This window comes from Diabrotica virgifera, chromosome 1, assembly GCF_917563875.1.
Source record: "Diabrotica virgifera virgifera chromosome 1, PGI_DIABVI_V3a".
NCBI classification, from domain to species: domain Eukaryota; kingdom Metazoa; phylum Arthropoda; class Insecta; order Coleoptera; family Chrysomelidae; genus Diabrotica; species Diabrotica virgifera.
The window spans coordinates 36140975-36161319 of NC_065443.1; the positions used below are offsets into that span (position 1 = coordinate 36140975).

Below are 20345 nucleotides of genomic sequence, written 5' to 3' on the forward strand. Positions count from 1 at the left end.
GCTGTCGAGAAAGTCATGATAGCGAATATGGTAGCCAACTATTGACAGATATCATGAAACTAGAAGAGAAAGAAGAATATCTTATACTTGTCTACTTAAACTTAAAAACTTCAGCAACTTAGTCCTTTAGAAACTTCATTCAGATTATATGATTTAGGTAAGAAATTCGTTATAGCCAGCAATATATCTGCCTGTGAATACTGTTTTAATATCGAGTTAAGAATTATTTCCATTATTATTGCTAATTAATTACCTAATTGGCCACGATTTAAAAATTTATCATATTTGCTTATAAAAAAGTAGAAAATATTCGCAGTTTATATTTTTAATACCTCAGCCTTAGAATATCATTATTTCTTTAAAGTTTAATTTTATTCCCAGAGACACAGTAAGTTCACCTTCAAATTTAAATGAATTTTGAATGATCATTCTATCGAATTAAAAAATTAAACAACACTAAAACTTGATAATAAGGTTTCCTTTTTTCAACCACACTGAATCCCATAGTTAAATATTATTAAACACAGATAGCTTGGTCTGGATTCTGATAATACACTACAAATTATGAATTTTAATATTAGCAAAAATTAGCTATCATAAACTTGATTATACTACTTTGTTTGGGTGTAGCGTCATACACAATTTTGGAAGTTAATGAACTTCTCAGATAAGGCTTAAAAAAGTATTGTGACCTAAAATTGACCTTAGAAATCTAAGCAGGCAAATTTAGATACATATCTATAGAAGCTGCGGTATTGTGTACTTCTATGACTTATTTTTATTTCAAAATAAAAAGAAAAGTCCCAATAGTTGGCTGTACACTATAGTTTTAAAAAACTTACAGAGAAGTAAAAACTTCGATTGTATAATGGTAAGTATGTTGTTTTATTAAAAACTTTCAGAATCATCTAACTAGGTTATAAAATTCCAGAACGTTTTCGATCTTATTAGATCATCATCAGTGAAACTTTTTATTTTGTAGTTAAAACTTGACCACTATTTTGTGTATAAAACTATGATGTTACATGGTTATCAATTAATATTTAAATTTTGAAGCGACACTAGGTCGATTTTAGTAGATTAACCCTTAACCACTTTCTGTAACGAAATCCAAGTTATACAACAAACTTTGACAACACACACGTGGAATGCGGAGTAATTCACCGCAATAAGCGAATCAAAGAACTCTAAGGGCCAATTTCACATATTGAGTTCAACTCCAGTTTAACCTCAACTTTTAGTGAACATCAGTTTAAAGTCAAAATCGTCTTTCTCAATTCACGTTCACCCGATGGCAGTTTAAACTTGAACGATGCTTGAACGCTGGAATTCGGCCGTTTAAAGATTTCAGAACTCAGTTCAGATGATTTTATGGATTACGCATGCGTTGTATTAACACGAAACGCTGTCATAATATAAATATAACCTATTTTATTATATTAAGCCTAACGATAAACGGTAACATTATTTTTGTTTTTATTACATTTATTTATAATTATTAAAATGACTATTTGACTATAAATACTTAAATTTAACTTTATTCAAAAACAGCATAAAAAAGGCCGTACAAAATGGCGATAGTTTTTACCTTTTGCCGTCTATTGGCATCTCTCGAAAGCTGTAGAACGTGCACTCACAATGAGAAAGGCATTCCAAACAAAACCGAAGTTCACCGGTGAACCCGGTTCAACTGAACCATAGAACACAGGTATGAGAAATCGACCCTAAGAGAGAGCGGCAAACCTTTCCACTGGCATGCGGCATGTCATACCTTGCCGAAAATATATTTTGCTGTAAAACGTGTTTTTTTATCAAAGATTTATAGAACACTATATGTCATTGTGTACCTTCAAGTGGTGTGTAATTTTACCTGCTCCCAACTGCTGCAGTTTTAGTATGGTTTAGTCTTTGAGCTACGTTGACGTAAAGTTTTCTTGGGGTATCACGTACCGTATGTCAGTGTTTACGTTACTATAGTTAAAAGCAGTCCAGTGTATTCTTTCGCTGGTAGTATAGCAGCAAGTTCATCCAGTTGTTCTATCTTCAAGTCGAAAGCACTATTTTACTATTTATGAGTTACCCATACTCAAGCTTTTTTGTAATTCAGTTTATAAAGGAGTTTGTAAAGCAACCATCCACTCTGGGTAAAGCAACCATCAAAGCAAGAGTAGGTGGAGGCTGTCCACAGGGAGGAGTTCTTTCACCTCTACTTTGGGCAACCTTGGTAGACGATCTTCTCAAAAATCTGTCCACAGAAGACTTTTACTGTCTAGTATACGCTGAAGATATAGCAATCATTGTCAGGGGCAGGTTTGCCCATGTGGTGTCTGGAAGAATGCAAGCAGCCCTAAATATAGTTGACGACTGGTGTAAACAAGAAAAACTAATAATCGATGCTCAGAAAACACAAATCGTCAACTTCACCAAAAAGACAGCACTCCAAGGCCTTAAACCACCGGTGCTGGGAGGAAAATAGATCTCATTTGCCAAATAAACAAAATACCTTGGATTTTATTTTGATCATAGGCTTACATGGAATACTCACATCCTAGAAACCACACAAAAAGCTACTATATCCTTGGGCAGATGTAGAAGAATGTGTGGTAAGAATTGGGGGCTTAACCCCAAAATCACTCTATGGTTATACACAAGAGTTATTAGACTCATGATAACCTACGGCTCGGTGACGTGGTGGACAAAGACGCAGCAAGTGGGAGCAATAAGCCTGCTAGATAATACACAAAGGCTAGTATGCCTGTGTATTACGGGGGCCATAAAAACCACTCCTACAGCAGCAATGAAAGTCCTGCTGAATCTACGACCAGTTCATATCTTTGTGTAGGGAGAAGCCAGATCAGTGATGTACAGATTAATCCATGGTCAGCCACATATAAGCCAGGAGCACGGTGCTGACAATAGAAAGCTAATTGAGGAGCTAAAAGCCGATAATGTGATGGGGCAGCCTATCGATGTAGGTCTGCTAACAGGGCACTGTAAGCTGATGAGATTGGCATATGATGACCTGTGTAGAAAAAGAAACAGCAGAGCACATTTTATGTCATTGTGACAGTCTGGCAAATGTGCGGTTCTTTGCATTAGGAGAACAAAATCCAACGGCAAATAGCTACATGGAAGGTTCAGTCTCGAAGCTATTAGACTTTTTAAGAAGGGCCAGTCTAGAGAATGTTATCTAGGATTAGAGGACCACACTAGATCTGAAAAGGTCGCAGTGGAATAGGCCAGAAAGCCACCTCTCTAAACCTATCTATTTATCTAAGGATTTGGTAAGAACATCCACCATTTTTTTTAATATGCATGCATTCGAAATTTTCTCGAAAAAGTTTATTTTATTTGGAGCAGTATTTTATTCTACAGAAGTGTAAAGGATAATTCCGTAGTTGATGTAACAAACAAATACAGTGATATGTATAAGACAAATTCATATTGAAAACAAAGGAGAATAGACAACGGTATGGGTGAAGTGAATAGGGCACAATATAATAGATCAGAATAAAAGTTAGGAGAAATTTATGCCTATACGGATCTTCAATATTTTAATAAATATGTTCAACAAAACGGTCAGACATTCTTTAACAAGATCTACCATTCTTATCACATTCACAGGGAATCAGCAATATATATATATATGACAAACTTTCTTACAACTGCTACAATATTTCACTGTGACCATTACAAGAAACAATATTAACGAGCCATCGAAAAACAAACGTAATTAAAGAAGACCTTGGAATAACCCTTCCTTCCTTCTAAAAATCATAATGACACCAGTACACAATGTTTCCATTTCTTACTCTTCCACTACCAGTTTGTAAACTATCGGAATTCAATAATTTAAAACATCGCATAACGAAGTTGGGTTGATAAAGTTATGATTATAGTACAGTCATTTTATGATGAAGTAGGTTTATCTTATTTTTATACCTTTTAGTTTATCATAGCGATCTTGTTACATAGGAATAAGGAATACATAATACAGGCGTCCTTATTGAATAAAGAAGTGTACATATTTTCATTAAGTTTGATTTAAACGTCCTATTTCTACATACTCGGTAATATATACATAATGGTAGGGGAGCCCAAGCGGGGATTTTTGCAGTTACTCGAGCGCGTCAGATTATCATATGGGGAGAAACCTGGTGTCCTGCAGATGTACTTCTACCATATATTGGCTCTTAACACAAGGGTGTTCGTTAAGGGGGTGCACGATAAAAAATCTATCCTTAAAAATACTCGAAATTGTCAGATTAATATAAGATAAGTTAAGGACATGCAAAACAGTGTACTGTACCTACAGTAGAAAGAATGAAAGAATACCCATGAACGAACATATAAAACACGCTGTATTTTCCTGTCACCGTGTCATACAAAAAATTGGCCAGCGCTAGTCCATGTAATAATTATTATTACATGTACTTGAGCTGGGCAATTTTCTTTGTGACAAGGTGACAGGAAAATACACCGTGTTTTATAAGTTCGTTCATGGGTATTCTTTCATTTTTCCGACTGTATATTTCAAAAATCTGACGATTTGAGCGGGGCGTAAGGAAATGGGCGAGTTAAAAAGTCACAAAAAAAGCGAATAATTCGCGAAATGAACGTTAGATCGAAAAACTAAAAAATATGTGTTCAATATTTTCAAAAAATGATACCAAACACCCCCCCCCCCCACGGAGAAGAATTGGGGGTAAATTTAAAATTTTAAATACAAATCTCACGATATTTCGCAAAATAAACATTACATCGAAAAACTGCAAAATACACTTAATCAATATTTTTAAAAAATCTATCGAATGTTACCAAACACGACCCCCCATGGAGGTGGGGTGGGGAGTTACTTTAAAATCTTAAATAAGAGCCCCAAATTTTTATTCCAGGTTTGGATTCTTTACGTAAAAATAAGCAACTTTTATTCGTAACATTTTTTCAAATTATGGATAGATGGTGCTATAATCGAAAAAAAGATTGTTGGAAATGGAAAATTAAATTAAAAATAAAAAGTCTTCACTAAAATGGAAAACTTTACTTAAATTTGTTTGGTTTTAGGACCTACTCTTCACAACCCAAAGCGCTCGAGTGACTGCACATTTAGCATACTTCGTTTTCCTACTATAAGAAATTTAAAAAAAATTAAAATATAAACCTTTGGTAGAATTGATACAGTTTTATTTTGCTAATGAAGATTAATATTATAGTGTTATTTTGTACAAGAGAAGTTTTTTACTTTAAGCTACAATTAATATTGGCTATGGGCACGTGTGTTTATGTAAATCAATGCAACGTCATAAGTTTAATTAATAATAAAATAGCTATTTATTACCTTTTTATATTTATTAACTTTTAATTATATATAAGACAACTAAATAAAATATGTTAAACAATTTTTTGCGGCTCGCCCAAAACTCAAAATATTCTAGCGAATGTATATGAAATGTCCTACACATGGTTGAAACATAGAACATGGCATTTAGCACAAAATAAATTGATTTTTAAATACAGCACGTAAAAACTTGCAAGTTTTTGCTTTGTGTTCAGAATGATGCCAAGAAAACAGTCTGCTATATAAAATAGTTGCATTTTAGACTTCATAAAATGCGTCCAATAGTGCAAAAATATGTCAAAATAAGTGTATTAAGGGACAGATTTTGTTAATCGGGGGCTTTTGGTATCTCTGAAGACGAAATCGCCATCAGAACTGACCACCGGAACACCTGGTGACCAGGATCACTGCCAAGGCATGTCACCTGAAGTTTCGAGGGTTTTGGCACTTAATTGATGGAAACAGATTACTCGGGGGGTTTTTTGGGTCACTGATCAATAATTCTCCATCAGGACTGGCCCTCCGGTGCACCTGGTGTCCAAAAACCCTCCAAACTCTGGAAGTTAACATACCTTAACAGTGACCTTAAGCACTAGGTGGTCTAGAGGTTGGTTCTGATGGCATATTAGTATTCAGCGACCCCAAAAACTGCCAAGTAATCTATTTACATGCATTCAGTGGCGAAAACCTTCGAAACTCCTGAAGATGACGTGCCTTAGCAGTGAGCGTGGGCACCACGTTCTTAAATCTCTCGTGTAATCTGTTTAATCAATTTCGTGCCAAAATCGCTCGAAACTCCAGAAGATGACGTGATCCTAGACATCAGGTGCACCGGGTGTCGATTCTGATAGCGTATTCGTTTTCAAAAACCCCAAAAGCCGTAAGAGTAATCTATTTGCGTCAATTTAATGCCGAGAACCCTCGAAATTCCAGAAGATGGCCTGCCTTATCAGCGACACTGGGAACCTGGTACTCCGGGGGTCGGTTCTGATGGTGTATTCGTGTTCAATGGCTCCAAAAGCTTCCAAGCAATCTGTTTGTATAAATTTAGTGTCGATAACCCTCGAACCTCCAGATGAAGTACCTTTGCGGTGACCCTGGCCATCAGGTGCTCCGGAGGTCGGTTCTGATGGCATAGTCATGTTCAGCGTCTCCAAAAATCTCCGAGTAACAAATCTGGCCCTTAATATGCATATTTTGACATGTTAATGTAATTTTGGATGCATTTTATGCACTTTAAAATACAATTATGCATTTTCCCCATTTTTCTATAATAAACTTTTTTTCTGACATCATCCTGAACACAATTCAAAAAGTTGCAAGTCTCTAGGTGCTGTATTTAAAAATCGATTTATTCCGGTGTTTTTAGTGCTAAATGCCCAGGGTCTAATACGAAGAAAATAGATTACAATATACAGTATGTTCCTGTAAGTTGGAACCATATGGAAAACTTTTTTAATAATTTTACGAAAAAAAGTTATTCCCCATAAAAAGCGCTGCATGGTCTAAAACCTAAGATTCAACCATCAGATATCAAATTGTATGAATAATATACAAGGTATGTCAAAAAATATGAATTTCGATCAAGAGTAATGTAGCTTTATTTTTCACAATATTGAAAATTGTTATTATGAAAAGTTGTTTGTAATTAAAAGCTATATTTTAATATGTAATTATATTCTTCTAAGTGAAATAAAATTGATTTTTTTTTAATTATAGATAATCAACATTATTTTTAGTTATTTAAATTATGATAGGTACACCTCTTTTATTATTAATTTTACGAAAAAAAGTTATTCTTCATAAAATATTTTGCATGGTCTAAAACCTAATATACAACCATCTTATATCAAATTTTATCATTTTTGTACGAGGTATGTCAAAAAATGTGAATTTCGCTCAAGAGTAAATAACATACCTTTATTTTTCACAACATCCAAAATTGTAATCACGAGATGTTGTTTATAATTATATAATGACGTCCTTCTATTGAAATTTTCTGAACTATAAAGTTACTGTTGTTCTGAAGCTATTTCCTTGTGGCATTTTTTATAATCAACTATTTTCAATGGGAAATAAGCCACAATTTTACCAAAAAAATGATTTTATTAACGTTTCGACGCCCAAGTCGGGTGTCGTTGTCAAAATACAAAATAATACTAAAACAAAAACGTTGTTGCTTAGTAAAAAATTTTTCTAATAATTTATTTAATCTGACCCATTTATATCGGCAATTCAGACGTGTATTATACATTTTAAAGTAGAAGACTTTAAAATGACGACTTTACTAAAAGATAGTTCATTTGATTACATGAAATCAAGCCAACTGAAGAATATATATCTCTACTTTACTCTTGATCGAAATTCATCTTTTTTGACATACCTCATATAAAATTGATAAAATTTGATATAAGATGGTCGTATTTTAGGGTTTAGACCATGCAGAACTTTTTATAAAGAAAAACCTTTTTTGTAAAATTTATAATAAGAGAGTTATCATAATGGAGATAACAGAAAATATTGCTGGTTATTCATAATATAAAAAAATTCAATTTTCTTTTTCAGTTAGAAGGATGTAATTCCATATTTAAATGAAGTTCCTAATTCCAAACAACTTTTCATAACAACAATTTTCAATATTGTGAAAAATAAAGATACTTTACTCTTGAGCGAAATTCATATTTTTTGACATACTCGTATATTATTCATAAAATTTGATATCTGATGGTTGAATCTTAGGTTTTAAACCATGCAGAGCTTTTGTCAAGAATAACTTTTTTCGTAAAATTAATAATAAAAAAGCTTTCCATATGGTTCCGACTTAGGCTAAGGCCACACGGGCGATAATTTACGGCGCCGTAAGAGCAATAAACCTGACGAGGCATTGGTTGACTAACTCCTATTTCATCTAAAATTGGTGGAGAAGTTAGTCAACAAATCTGTTTACTGCTCTTACGCCGCCGTAAATTATTGCCCGTGTGGCATTTCGCTTACAGGGACATACCGTATACGATAATACGTCTTGTAATATCAAACTATTCATTTCATTTCTTTAGCACATAATATAGTCACAGGTCTAAACTAAGGAATATAATTTTGAGTAGATGTTTAAATATTATCTTTATCAATGTCTAAACACAAAATCTAAGAACTTGCTGACAAGTAATGGGACCTTTTTTTAAGATTTAGTTGTTTTGACTAAAAAATGTTTGTGAGGCATTTCGAAACCTTTATCTCTGATCTTTTAATTTAGTATTCAATAAAAAGAAAATTCGTCTCTCGCCGTCCGGACTTACAACTCTATTATCATTCAGTTTATGTGGTCATTCCATTATACTCTTCTGTTTCTTACCCACTGCCTAGACTAATTGCAGGGTAGATCGAGTAGCTCTGCGATTACCCTAGCCGATCCCAAGCATGGATAAAATGAAGACCTTGTTTGGCAAGGTTAACAACCTATTAATCGTAAAAACAAATACTGCTCAAAGAAATAAGGTGAAGCCTCTGGGAACTCCAAAAGCACAAAACAAATTGTTAACCAGGACTTAAGCTACTCTCGAGGCTTTATTCGGAAGTGAATACATCTCTAGATACTTTGGGTACGAGAAGACGGTTCAAAAATGTCTACAGCAACCCTATGAAAAGGTGAATCCACCAAATATTGCTCCATCAAGCTCACCTCCACAACTCTGCTCTTCAGGAGTATAAGTTGGAATTGGCTTTGGTTTCCATCAAAGCTTTCCCATCTTCATTATTACATGCCATCAATTATTTCTAGCGAGTCCCATTATGTCCAGTACCTAACTGTTAAATGTTTCGTTCTTTTCGGAAAGTTCACTGCAGCTGGGTTGACCGTCTCACTTCACCGTGGTAATTAAAATTGGTGCAATATATTTATCCGTAAGTTTCTTAACACGGAAAATAGAAGAATATAACAAAGGCGAATTTAAAAAAATGCAAACTGTCGATAAATTAATCTTATGTCATATACGCTAAGCACCATCGTAACAGTCATATAGAAAAGAGTATACTCCAATATCCGAAAAAGGTCAATTTTACTCTGAGCAAGTTGTACTGGACGCTTTAATACTTTAATCAGTGATGAAAGTAAATGGATTTGAATATCACATTAGGTATGACAATGATGTAAATCTGGAAAGAATAATGAATAAAATATTAAAGTGCAATGGAGAATTTGTAACTTAACATCAAAAAAGTAAGTTTATCAAAGTATTAAGAACAACCATACTAACGAATCTCTAATCGTAGGAGGCCAGGACGTCGGAAGAGTAAAGGAGAAGACAGTATCTATGAATATATTGTAACTATATAAAAGTTAGAATTGAAATAATTATGTTAACCTTAAATCCAAGACAAAAGAGAGGACAAAAAAAGTGTGAGAAGAATAATATTCTTTTGGCTAATGGATATTTTGACTAAGAAACTCCTTAAGAGGATGGTACAGCTCTAGTGCAAAACAGCTCTCCATATGATGATTGGCAACCTCACTAACGAATGGTACAAGCATAATCGCCTGAAGTCAAACCAAGAAAAATAGAGACGCAACATACATGAATGAAGGTAATCAACAGATTACTTTCATATTATATTACTTTACAAAATATAAAGCACATGATAACGCAGGGATTGTTTAAAGACTGACGTTTAGAAAGTGTAAACTGACTGCATATGTTGTCAAATTATAATAAAATAGTATGGTATAGTTAGACCCAAACCCAGACATCCAAAGTGAAAGTTATCCTCCAACACGAAATTGTTCTATATGGTCCACATAATGTTCAGAAAAAAGTCACACCATTTTGAGCGTCGGGTTTGGGGGGGAGAGGGGGGAGAAATCTGAAAATTCGTAGTTTTGTACGTTTTTTGTCAATATTTCTAAAACTAAGCGGTTTACCATGAACAACCTTCTACACAAAATTGTTCTGCATTAAATTTGAAATAAAAAAGACCCATGCATAACCCTTCTAAAATGAACGGTTCCAAAGTTACGGAGGTAGTATAATATAATTGGTCCAAAAAAAGGCCTAACCCAGACATCCAAAGTAAAAGTTTTCCTTCAACACCAAATTGTTCTATATGGTCCACATATTGTTCAGTAAGAAGTTACACCATTTTGAGCGTCCGGTTTGGGGGGGAGATGGGGGAGATATCGGTAAATTAGTAGTTTTTTTACGTTTTTCGTCAATATTTCCAAAACTATGCTTTAGCGTAAGGAATGTTCTCTAGAAAAATGTTCTACATATAATTTAAAACAAAAAAGGTTCTATACATAATTGTTATAAAATCAACGGTTCCAGAGTTACGGAGGGTGAAAAGTGGAGGTTTTCGATACTTTTTATAATTGCCGATTTCTCCCCCCTCTCCCCCCCAAACCCGACGCTCAAAATGGTGTGACTTTTTTCTGAACATTATGTGGACCATATAGAACAATTTGGTGTTGGAGAATAACTTTCACTTTGGATGTCTGGGTTTTTAGTATAGTTATATCATAAATATTGCCCAAAAAATATAAAAAGTATCGAAAACCTAGACTTTTCACCCTCCGTAACTTTGGAACCGTTGATTTTATAACAATTATGTATAGAACATTTTTTGTTTTAAATTTCATGTAGAACATTTTTCTATATAACATTGTTTACGCTAAAACATAGTTTTAGAAATATTGACGAAAAACTTAAAAAAATTACTAATTTACCGGCTTCTCTCCCATCTCCCTCCCAAACCGGACGCTCAAAATGGTGTAATTTTTTACTGAACAATATGTGGACCATATAGAATATTTTGGTGTTGGAGGAAAACTTTTACTTTGGATGTTTGGGTTAGGCCTTTTTTTGGACCAGTTATACTATACTACCTCCGTAACTTTGGAACCATTCATTTTAGGAAGATTATGCATAGGGCCTTTTTTATTTTAAATTTAATGTAGAACAATTTTGTATAGAGGATTGTTCATGCTAAACCGCATAGTTTTAGAAATATGGAGAAAAACTTAAAAAAACTACGAATTTACCGATTTCTCCCCCCTCTACCCCCAAACCCGACGCTCAAAATGGTGTGACTTTTTTCTGGACATTGTGAACATTCTGGACATATAGAACAATTTGGTGTTGAAGGATAACTTTCACTTTGGATGTCTGGGTTATGCCATCTTTTTTATCAACTATACTATACTAAAATAGGAAAACTGTCACAATATTTAAATTAATTTTATCATAAAGTAAACCGTATATCAGAAATATAATATTTATTTATGATATAAGTGTTAAAAGTACACGTTTAAGGCACGCATGTGAAAGTTTGCAGAATGAGCGATAGCTAGTTCTGCAATTCACATGAGTGCCTTAAAAATGTACTTTTTAACACGCATATCATACAATATTTTTTCTACAAACGTAATTACAGGACAATATCTACAAAATCTTTTACTTGAACTTGACTGACATTCCAATTTTATATTTTTTTGACATTACATCAAAATTGCATATACGGTCAATACGAACTGCAGTGCCATAAAAAAAATTTAAAGCACTAGTGCCTTAAAGTAGCATTTTTAACGCTCGTATGGAGTGATAAAAATTGCATTTTTAACACGGTTGTAGAAAAAATATTTTAAATTAAATTTAAAAGACTGGTTACTACGAGAACGATAGTAGAAGAAACACAAATAAAACATTTGGAGTACTAATCAAAAAGCGTAAGTTATAGATAATTTACAAAAAGAAAGATTCAATATAGATAGATAAAGATATTCAACAGTCTACAAGACACTGACCAAACAATAACTCAATAAGGCATAAGATAGAATAGTAGTCGAGATAACTCTCAAACTGGAAGAGGTTAGTCAAATGAACTAATTCATGGAAAAAATTCAGTACATAATATGTAGATATAATGTCAAAGAGCTTAAAATGCATATAGTATAATAGAAAAAAAGGCAAATACAACAAAAGCCAAATCCTACAAAGTTGGCTAGCAAATCTCAAATGAAATAAATAAATTTCCCAAATAACATAGTAAATTAAAATTTTCTGCTGTTGCATAAAATAGGGAATAATAATTGTTGTATAATTTATGTTATAGGAAATACATAAGTTGAAAGTCGAGTTATATGAAGAAAATTATTTATCAACCAAAAACACAAAAAATCGTTTACATATTTATCGTGTCTGTTAACAATAAGTGGTCAGTTCAACACACTGCTGATAGAAAATAAATCATTATATTAATTAGTTATAATAGAAATAGGGACTTACATTTTTAGTATCCTTATCCTGAAGCGGTCACTCTTATTAATGGTGTGTTAGCGCTGGCTTCGTATAAACACAAAAATTTCTTAATATATCTTATTATTATTTATTATTGTCCCCATTCATTAAGATAAGATAAGCTTGCATCCACTATTAATTTCATTATTTTTATAACACAAAAATACTTTTTCACTTGAAATACTAGCGGAAATACTGTTTTTTTAGAATGTGATTCAATTTTCTATTTCTAGTTAAAATACAGAGTGAGTTTTATGTATGGAAAGCCTCAATTATATCAGAACCAGCTTTAACGATTTTTATAGTTTTTGGTGGGTAAGAGTCTTCTAATGCGGCCGATATTATAGTGGTATTTACGTTGTTGTGAGATCTTCCGTTTGTCTGGAAATCTAATCAACTTTCTTATTTAAAATAGGACACCCTGTATATTTTTTACATTTTGAAGTTCTTAAGAAATACTGATTATTTTTCATATAATATTCCATATACCTAAATGCCGTAATTTCGGAGATATTGTTTCATTTATTAAAAAAACATTTAAAACAAATTATTAAAATCAAAATATCACAAGGAAAAATTCCTGTACAGTCGGAAAATGAAAGAATACCCATGAACGATTACAGCAATAACTTATTTTGTATTTGCTGTCTTTTTCTATAACAAACGTTTGTTATTTATAGAAAAAGACAGCAAATACAAAATAAGTGATTGATGTGATCGTTCATGGGTATTCTTTCATTTTTCCGACTGTAACGGGCTGTATACCATAAATCACAAAAATAAAAACCTTATCTTGTAAAAGGTATATTTAAAATTCCTAAAAAGGGCTAAATCACAACAAATCGTTTTCGGAATCAATATTCCATTATCAGTGTTATTACAGGTTTACATGCTTTCAGCCACCAAAATATACGGGTAAATACCCTTGAGTTGTTTTTAAACAGTTGAGGTTACATTATATCATCCGATTTTAAAGGATATTAAAAATATTTCTAGATTAACCCCTGGCATCACATGACATCAACCATATTGGTTGGAAATTTGTAGGTAGGACCTTACCTGACAGATTCATGTCACCTAAACTCTGCCATGTAAGGTCCTACCTACAAATTTCTAACCAATATGGTTAATGTCATGTGATGCCAGGGGTTAATCTGGAAATATTTTTAACGTCCTTTAAAATCGGATGATGTAATGTAACCTCAACTGTTTAAAAACAACTCAAGGGTATTTACCCGTATATTTTGGTGGCTTAAAGCATGTAAACCTGTGATAACACTGATGATGGAATATTGATTCCGAAAACGTTTTGTTGGGATATAGCCCTTTTTAGGGATTTTAAATATATCTTTTACAAGATAAGGTTTTTATTTTTTATAAAAATCAATTGTTTTCGCCCGGGCAGACATTATTTTAGGTTCATCATTGGGATCATTGGGAACAAAAAAGGTCCTTTTTAATGTTTCTCTAAAGTTGATCGTTTTTGAGTTATAAACAATTTAAAACTAAAAAAATAAGGAAAAGTGACGATTTCCAATGCTCAAAACCACAAGTAAAAAATATTATTTTTGAAATTACGAAGTGCGTAAATTCAAGTTCGAACCTCATTTTACCATAGGCTATTGATTATGTATTTTAGAGAGGAACTACAACGTTAACGGGGTTTTATTGTTTCATGTAGTTAACGGACCTCTAAATATGAAAAATCCGCGGAGTGCTACCATTTAAAGGGGTGCGTTTTTGAGAAAGGGGTGAATTAGTCCCTAGGCACAGGGCGAATTAGGGTGAGTTCTATGCAGTTTTGGTACAAACACGTCTACAGGAAACTTGTTCCAGGTTAAATTGACTATCGAAATATAACCTTTTAAAGTCAAAAATATTTTTTTTACAAAACCATATTCAAAAGAAACGCAATAAAAAAACACGAAAGATAGCAATTTCATTTTTTGCCCCATAACTTTTTTCCACGGGGACATAAGTATAGGCATTGCTTTATAGAAAAAAAATGACCATCCTTTCTCTTTAAAATGACGTTTGGTAGAAGTCTTTATGATTTACAGTTTTCAAGATATGATTTTTCAAAGATCGCTACTCACAGCGATTTTGGCCCATTTTCCTTGTTACTTATCAAACATTGTTGTGTAATTTTTTTCTACGTAGCTTTAGGTATACGCAATGGTACATTTAGTAGAAAGAGAAGTCAAGTACCTTTAAAATGTTTTATTGTAGAAGGCTGTGTGACTATTTTTAAGCAATATAATATGGTTGTTCAAAATTTTATACTGTTAATGATTTTTGATATATTTTACGATTATTGGTAAATTTCTCATTATAACTTTTTTATTGTATATTTAGGTATATACATTGTACAATAAAAATAAAGTTTACTTCATTTGCTTTAAAATGATGTATTGTAAAAAATTCTAGGGCTATTTTTAAACAAGATATTTATGCTTTTTCAAAATGTGACATTATACACATGCAATAGGTCCCACTAAGTTGTAACAATATGGAAAACTTTTTTATTATTCAATTTATGAAAAAAATTATCCTTTATAAAATGCTCTGCATAGTCTAAAATTTAAGATGCAATCATCAGATATAAAATTTTATCAATAATGTAGGTACGAGGTATGTTGAAAAATATGAATTTCGCTCAAGAGTAAAGTACGTTTATATTTCACAATATCGAAAAGTGTTATTAAGAAAAGTTATTTGGAATTAAAAATTATGTTACAATATGCAATTATATTCTTCTAATAAAAAAAAATAAAAAATTTTTAAATTTTTCTCAAAACACGGATACCCTTGGATATCCTAAGGATATCTTGTTTAAAAATATTCCTAGAATTTTTTGCAATACACCATTTTAAAGTAAAGAAAATAAGTTTTTTTTATTCCACAAAGTATATACCTAAACGTACAAGAAAAGAAGTCATAATCAGAAATTTAAAAAATCATTAAAAATATCAAAATCGTTAAAAGTATAAAACCTTGAAAAAGCATAACTTGCTTAAAAAAAACCGTATATCCTTATACAATATACCATTTTAAAGGCCATTGACTTATCTTTCTATTAAATGTACCATTGCATATACCTAGAAATGTGTAGAAAAAAGTTACAGAATAATGTTTGCGAAATAATGGGGAACATGGCCCAAAAATGCTGTGAGTGGCGAAATTTGAAAAATCCTATTTCGGAAACTGTAAATCCTAGAGACTTTTACCAAACTTTATTTTAAAGAGGAAGGACGGAAGTTATTTTTCGCTGCAGCAATGTCTATACCTATATCCCTGTGGAAAAAAGTTATGGGCAAAAAACAAAATTGCTTTCCTTCGTGTTTTTTTCTTGCTTTTCTTTTAAATATATTTTTGTACAAAAAAATATTTTTCAATTTAAAGTGTGATATTTCGATAGTAAATTTAACACCTTGACGGACACCTAAGTTTTTCAAAAATGGTCAATTTGTACAGTGCCCTTTTTGTCGATATTATTATTCAAAAGGATGAAATATAACTAGGGCGACCTGAAATTTTACTCCAAGTATTAAAATTTTACAGAAAATATTGTTTAAGTTTTAACGCTTATCAGCGTTCTGCCACAATATAAGACTAGTATTAAGTCTATCTTGGCGGAACGCTGATATGCGTTCGACGTCATACAGCGTTGTGCCTATTGTCGTTTTCAACCTAATACATGCAGTGACTCGACGTCTATCAGCGAAATATTTTTCATTAAGAAAACGTATTTAAATAAAGCAATATTTATTTAAAGAAACCAAAAAGACATAATGATTCTTAAAACGTATTCAGAAGTCAAAAATATTAATTTATATCAACATAGTTTACGCATAAAGCTAACTTATACAAAGATATCTAAAAAATTATTCTTGATTTTTTGTTATTTCGTGCCACTCTTCAAAACAGTCTGGACATAACGGAGGCTTCTGGGGACATCCTTTACATCTATATCCTGATTCTTTCCGTTGACCTTTTTTGGCACACAGTCTACACTTCAAAAACACTTTTTTCTTATTCGATTTTGCACTTGGAATGCCTGGATTTCTTTCAGGCCAATGATTTGCTAAGTTTGTTTCATTTGTGAAACATTCAGGCTCGTAGTTTGAATTTTCCGGTAACCTGTTATCATGTTTTTCTCGACGAACTAAATTCTTTGCTTCTAAACCTGGTGGTAACTTCAAATAGGATTTAATGAGACTGTCACGGAACTCTAAATATCTGTACGTCTTGGAATTATTTTTACAATATTTTCGGTATAAGTAGAAAGAGTTCCATACAGTTACATCTAATAAATGGAAAATTACCTTCTTATACCAACGTATCGTTTTCCTTGGCGTTGAATAAGTTGAGGTCATCTGATCACACCTGTCGATGCCTGACATATGACGATTATAAACATCAACTTCTTCAGGTTTTATTTTCTCATGGCCATATCTGTTTTTCACTTGTATCAATCGTGGGTGATTTCTTGTGGTGATAACAAGAACATCGCGCTTATCACGCCATTTGGAAACGTAGACATTCTTTTTACGCATCCAGAAATGTTCACCCTTCTTGAGTTTTTTCTTTATAAGTTCCTTGGGGTTATTCCTGCGATTTGACCGGAGAGTTCCATTAGTATGAGTTTTTAAGCTTAATAACTTTTCAGATAATATAGAACTATTATAAAAGTTGTCCATAAACAGTTCGTGTCCTTTCATGAGGTAAGGCTTCATCAACCTCATAACTATAGCTTCTACTTTTGTAGTTCCCACATCGGAAGCGTTTTGAATATCCCCACTATACATTTCAGTATTTAAAAGATACCCATCGGAGGTTGTCAGTTCATAAAACTTAATGCCGTAACGTGCCTTTTTATTTTTGAGGTAAACTCTAAATCCAAGCCTGCCACGAAAATGTAAGAGGGATTCATCTAAAGACAACTCTTTAGACGGTCCATAAGCATTGTGGAATTTGGCTATAAGCATGTCTAAGAATGCTTGAATCTTTTCTTTATGTTTTGCGGTTCTCGAAGAGCAATTTAAAGTTCTCAATATTTTTTCAAACCTTCTTCCTGACATAATGTAACTAAAAATTGGATGAAAGTACAATACATCTCCATATGAAAACAACCTGCGCATGTTTGAAGTTGTAATTTGACCCTGCAATAAACACAGTGCCAAAAATTTCTTCATTTCGTCGATAGTCACAGGTCTAAAACTATTATCTCGAGCATTCCTTGTTTTGGGTCTATTAGATCTTGTTAAATCTTCTCCATAATTGTTGGTACATTCCACCAAATAGCTCATTATGTCATCGGTAAATAGGTATTCAAAAACATCTTTTGGACTATCTTCTGCATTTAAATTAATTTTCAGACGATTAGTGGATTCATCAAAGTTGAAATCTGGTATATCTGCAGTTGTAAACTCCCATTCTGTATCTATGTCATCTGAAGAATCAGAATTTTGATTCTGCAGTGCTTGTAGGGGTATACTGTCTTGAGATTTCTGAATAATTTTCTGGGAATCCTGGTCCAATGCGTCGGGCTCTTCTACTTCACTTTCCTCTGGCAGATTATATTGCTGGGGATTGTGAAGAGTATTATTAGACGTCTCTACATTGGAGAGCTCGGGGAGTTCGTTTAAATCAGAGTCTTCACTTTCATCTGACTGCGAGGCAGACGACTCACTGGGTACATAGTTTTCATCTGAGCTGAACTCTCCCTCATAAGCAGCATCTGAGTTCTCTTCATCCGACGTAATATCGTCATACAGCTGAATCAACCGCTGCTGTTCTCTCTTATACGGGTCACGGTCCGCCATCTGAAAGCAAAATAATATATTTTAAATTATACATCCTACTATAATAACATAAAATATTAGGCACAAAAATATCACACTAAATAAATTTATTTTTTACTTACATTTTTCGAGTAAAACTCGTATTCAACCTAACCTAACCACGTGTTTTACTATCTGCGGCACAGTACAACACACACCGCATACTTCAATATAACTGGCGACGCTGTACAGCTTCGCGTGTGACTTAGCCGGTTAGATACTTTAAATGGGTGGGGTGAAATAGAGAGGTGGAATTTACCAGACGGGTAACAGATTGGAAGGTATAGATAGGTATTCTATGACAGTGGCTTACGTGTTACCATGTATTTATATTATAATTATAACGCGGTACAGCGTTCTGCCACGATATTAGATTTTGTTAAGGACGCTTCACAGCGTTCTGCCACAACACAATTTTAAAAAAAGACGCTGCACAGCGTCTCTGTCCATCAAGGTGTTAACCTGGAACAATTTTTCTGTAGACGTGTTTGTACCAAAAGTGCATAGAACTCACCCTAATTCACCCTGTGCCTAGGGAGTAATTCACCCCTGTCTCAAAAACGTACCCAGTTAAATGGTAGCACTTCGCGGTTTTTCAAATTTAAAGGTCCATTGACCATATGGGACAGTAAAATCCCGTTAACGTTGTAGTTTCTTTTATTAGCCCTCTTATTTTGAACATAATCAATAGCCTATCAGCTTCCGATAAGTAATTAATGATTAAAAAACAATCTTTTAGAATAAAATATGCCAAAAATCTTTAAGGCGAGCTAATAGAAGAAGGTTTGAACTTGAAGTTAGGTACCTTGAACCTTAAAATGACAAACCAACAATTAGGGGAGTGCAATTAGAACGAAAACATGCATTGTTCGCAGATTTGGCCGCTAATTGTTTATTAATTAAAATAAAAATGTATACCATTTTTATTCAGTTGCAATACGAAGGCAAAACAATCTTACTTTTCAATTAGAATACGGAGTGCAGTCCAGTCCCTTGAACCGCGATTTTCGGCTCTTATTGGAGCCTTCATCGGAAAGGACGTAGGCACTGTTCTCCATATTTTAACTGATTCGTATCGAGAGGTTTTCCCACCCATTGCAACTGAAGTGATTATAGTAGGTGGCTAGCGCCATCTGGCATTGAAAGACGAAATAGTTTTCAATCCTAATAGTAAATTATTAATATTGAAAATATTAAAAATATTACTAAAAGATTTTTAAATTGAAAACTTATTGGTACACTTTCCTGGTGACACCTCCAAGACTTCTACAATTTGCAAGTCAAATGGATGCTGCAGTGAAGACGAGAGGGAAGGAATTCTAAACTATGCAATTCACATCCCCCGTCTGCAGCTGGTAAAGTTCCAACGGAAAAATGCGCCTAGTTACTCTACGGAGTAATACGACTATAAAATAAAAATGTATACCATTTTTATTCAGTTGCAATTCAAAGGCAAAATAATCTTACTTTTCAATTAGAATACGGAGTGCAGTCCAGTCCCTTGAACCGCGATTTTCGGCACTTATTGGAGCCTTCATCGGAAAGGACGTAGGCACTGTTCTCCATATTCACCAGGTGTCACCAGGTGTCACCTGGAAAGTGTACCAATAAGTTTTCAATTTAAAAATCTTTTAGTAATATTTTTAATATTTTCAATATTAATAATTTACTATTAGGATTGAAAACTATTTCGTCTTTCAATGCCAGATGGCGCTAGCCACCTACTATCATCACTTCAGTTGCAATGGGTGGGAAAACCTCTCGATACGAATCAGTTAAAATATGGAGAACAGTGCCTACGTTCTTTCCGATGAAGGCTCCAATAAGAGCCGAAAATCGCGGTTCAAGGGACTGGACTGCACTCCGTATTCTAATTGA

The 20345-nt window shown here is 33.3% G+C and overlaps 1 protein-coding gene across 7 annotated transcripts in view; it reads right to left on the minus strand.

Annotated features, from left to right (window-relative positions):
- LOC114331385 (facilitated trehalose transporter Tret1-like) overlaps positions 1-20345 on the minus strand; it is a 137097-nt gene that overhangs the window by 59807 nt on the left and 56945 nt on the right. For 3 of the 7 annotated variants that reach the window (XM_050649091.1, XM_050649126.1, XM_050649034.1), the window contains exon 2: positions 12613-12807. The exons of 2 other annotated variants lie outside the window; for them this stretch is intronic. In XM_050649091.1, coding sequence (XP_050505048.1) covers positions 12613-12614 — 2 coding nt within the window. In that variant the 5' untranslated portion in view covers positions 12615-12807. The remainder of the gene's footprint in view (positions 1-12612; positions 12808-20345) is intronic. 2 more of the 7 variants (XM_050649172.1, XM_050649208.1) reach the window with 1 other exon arrangement.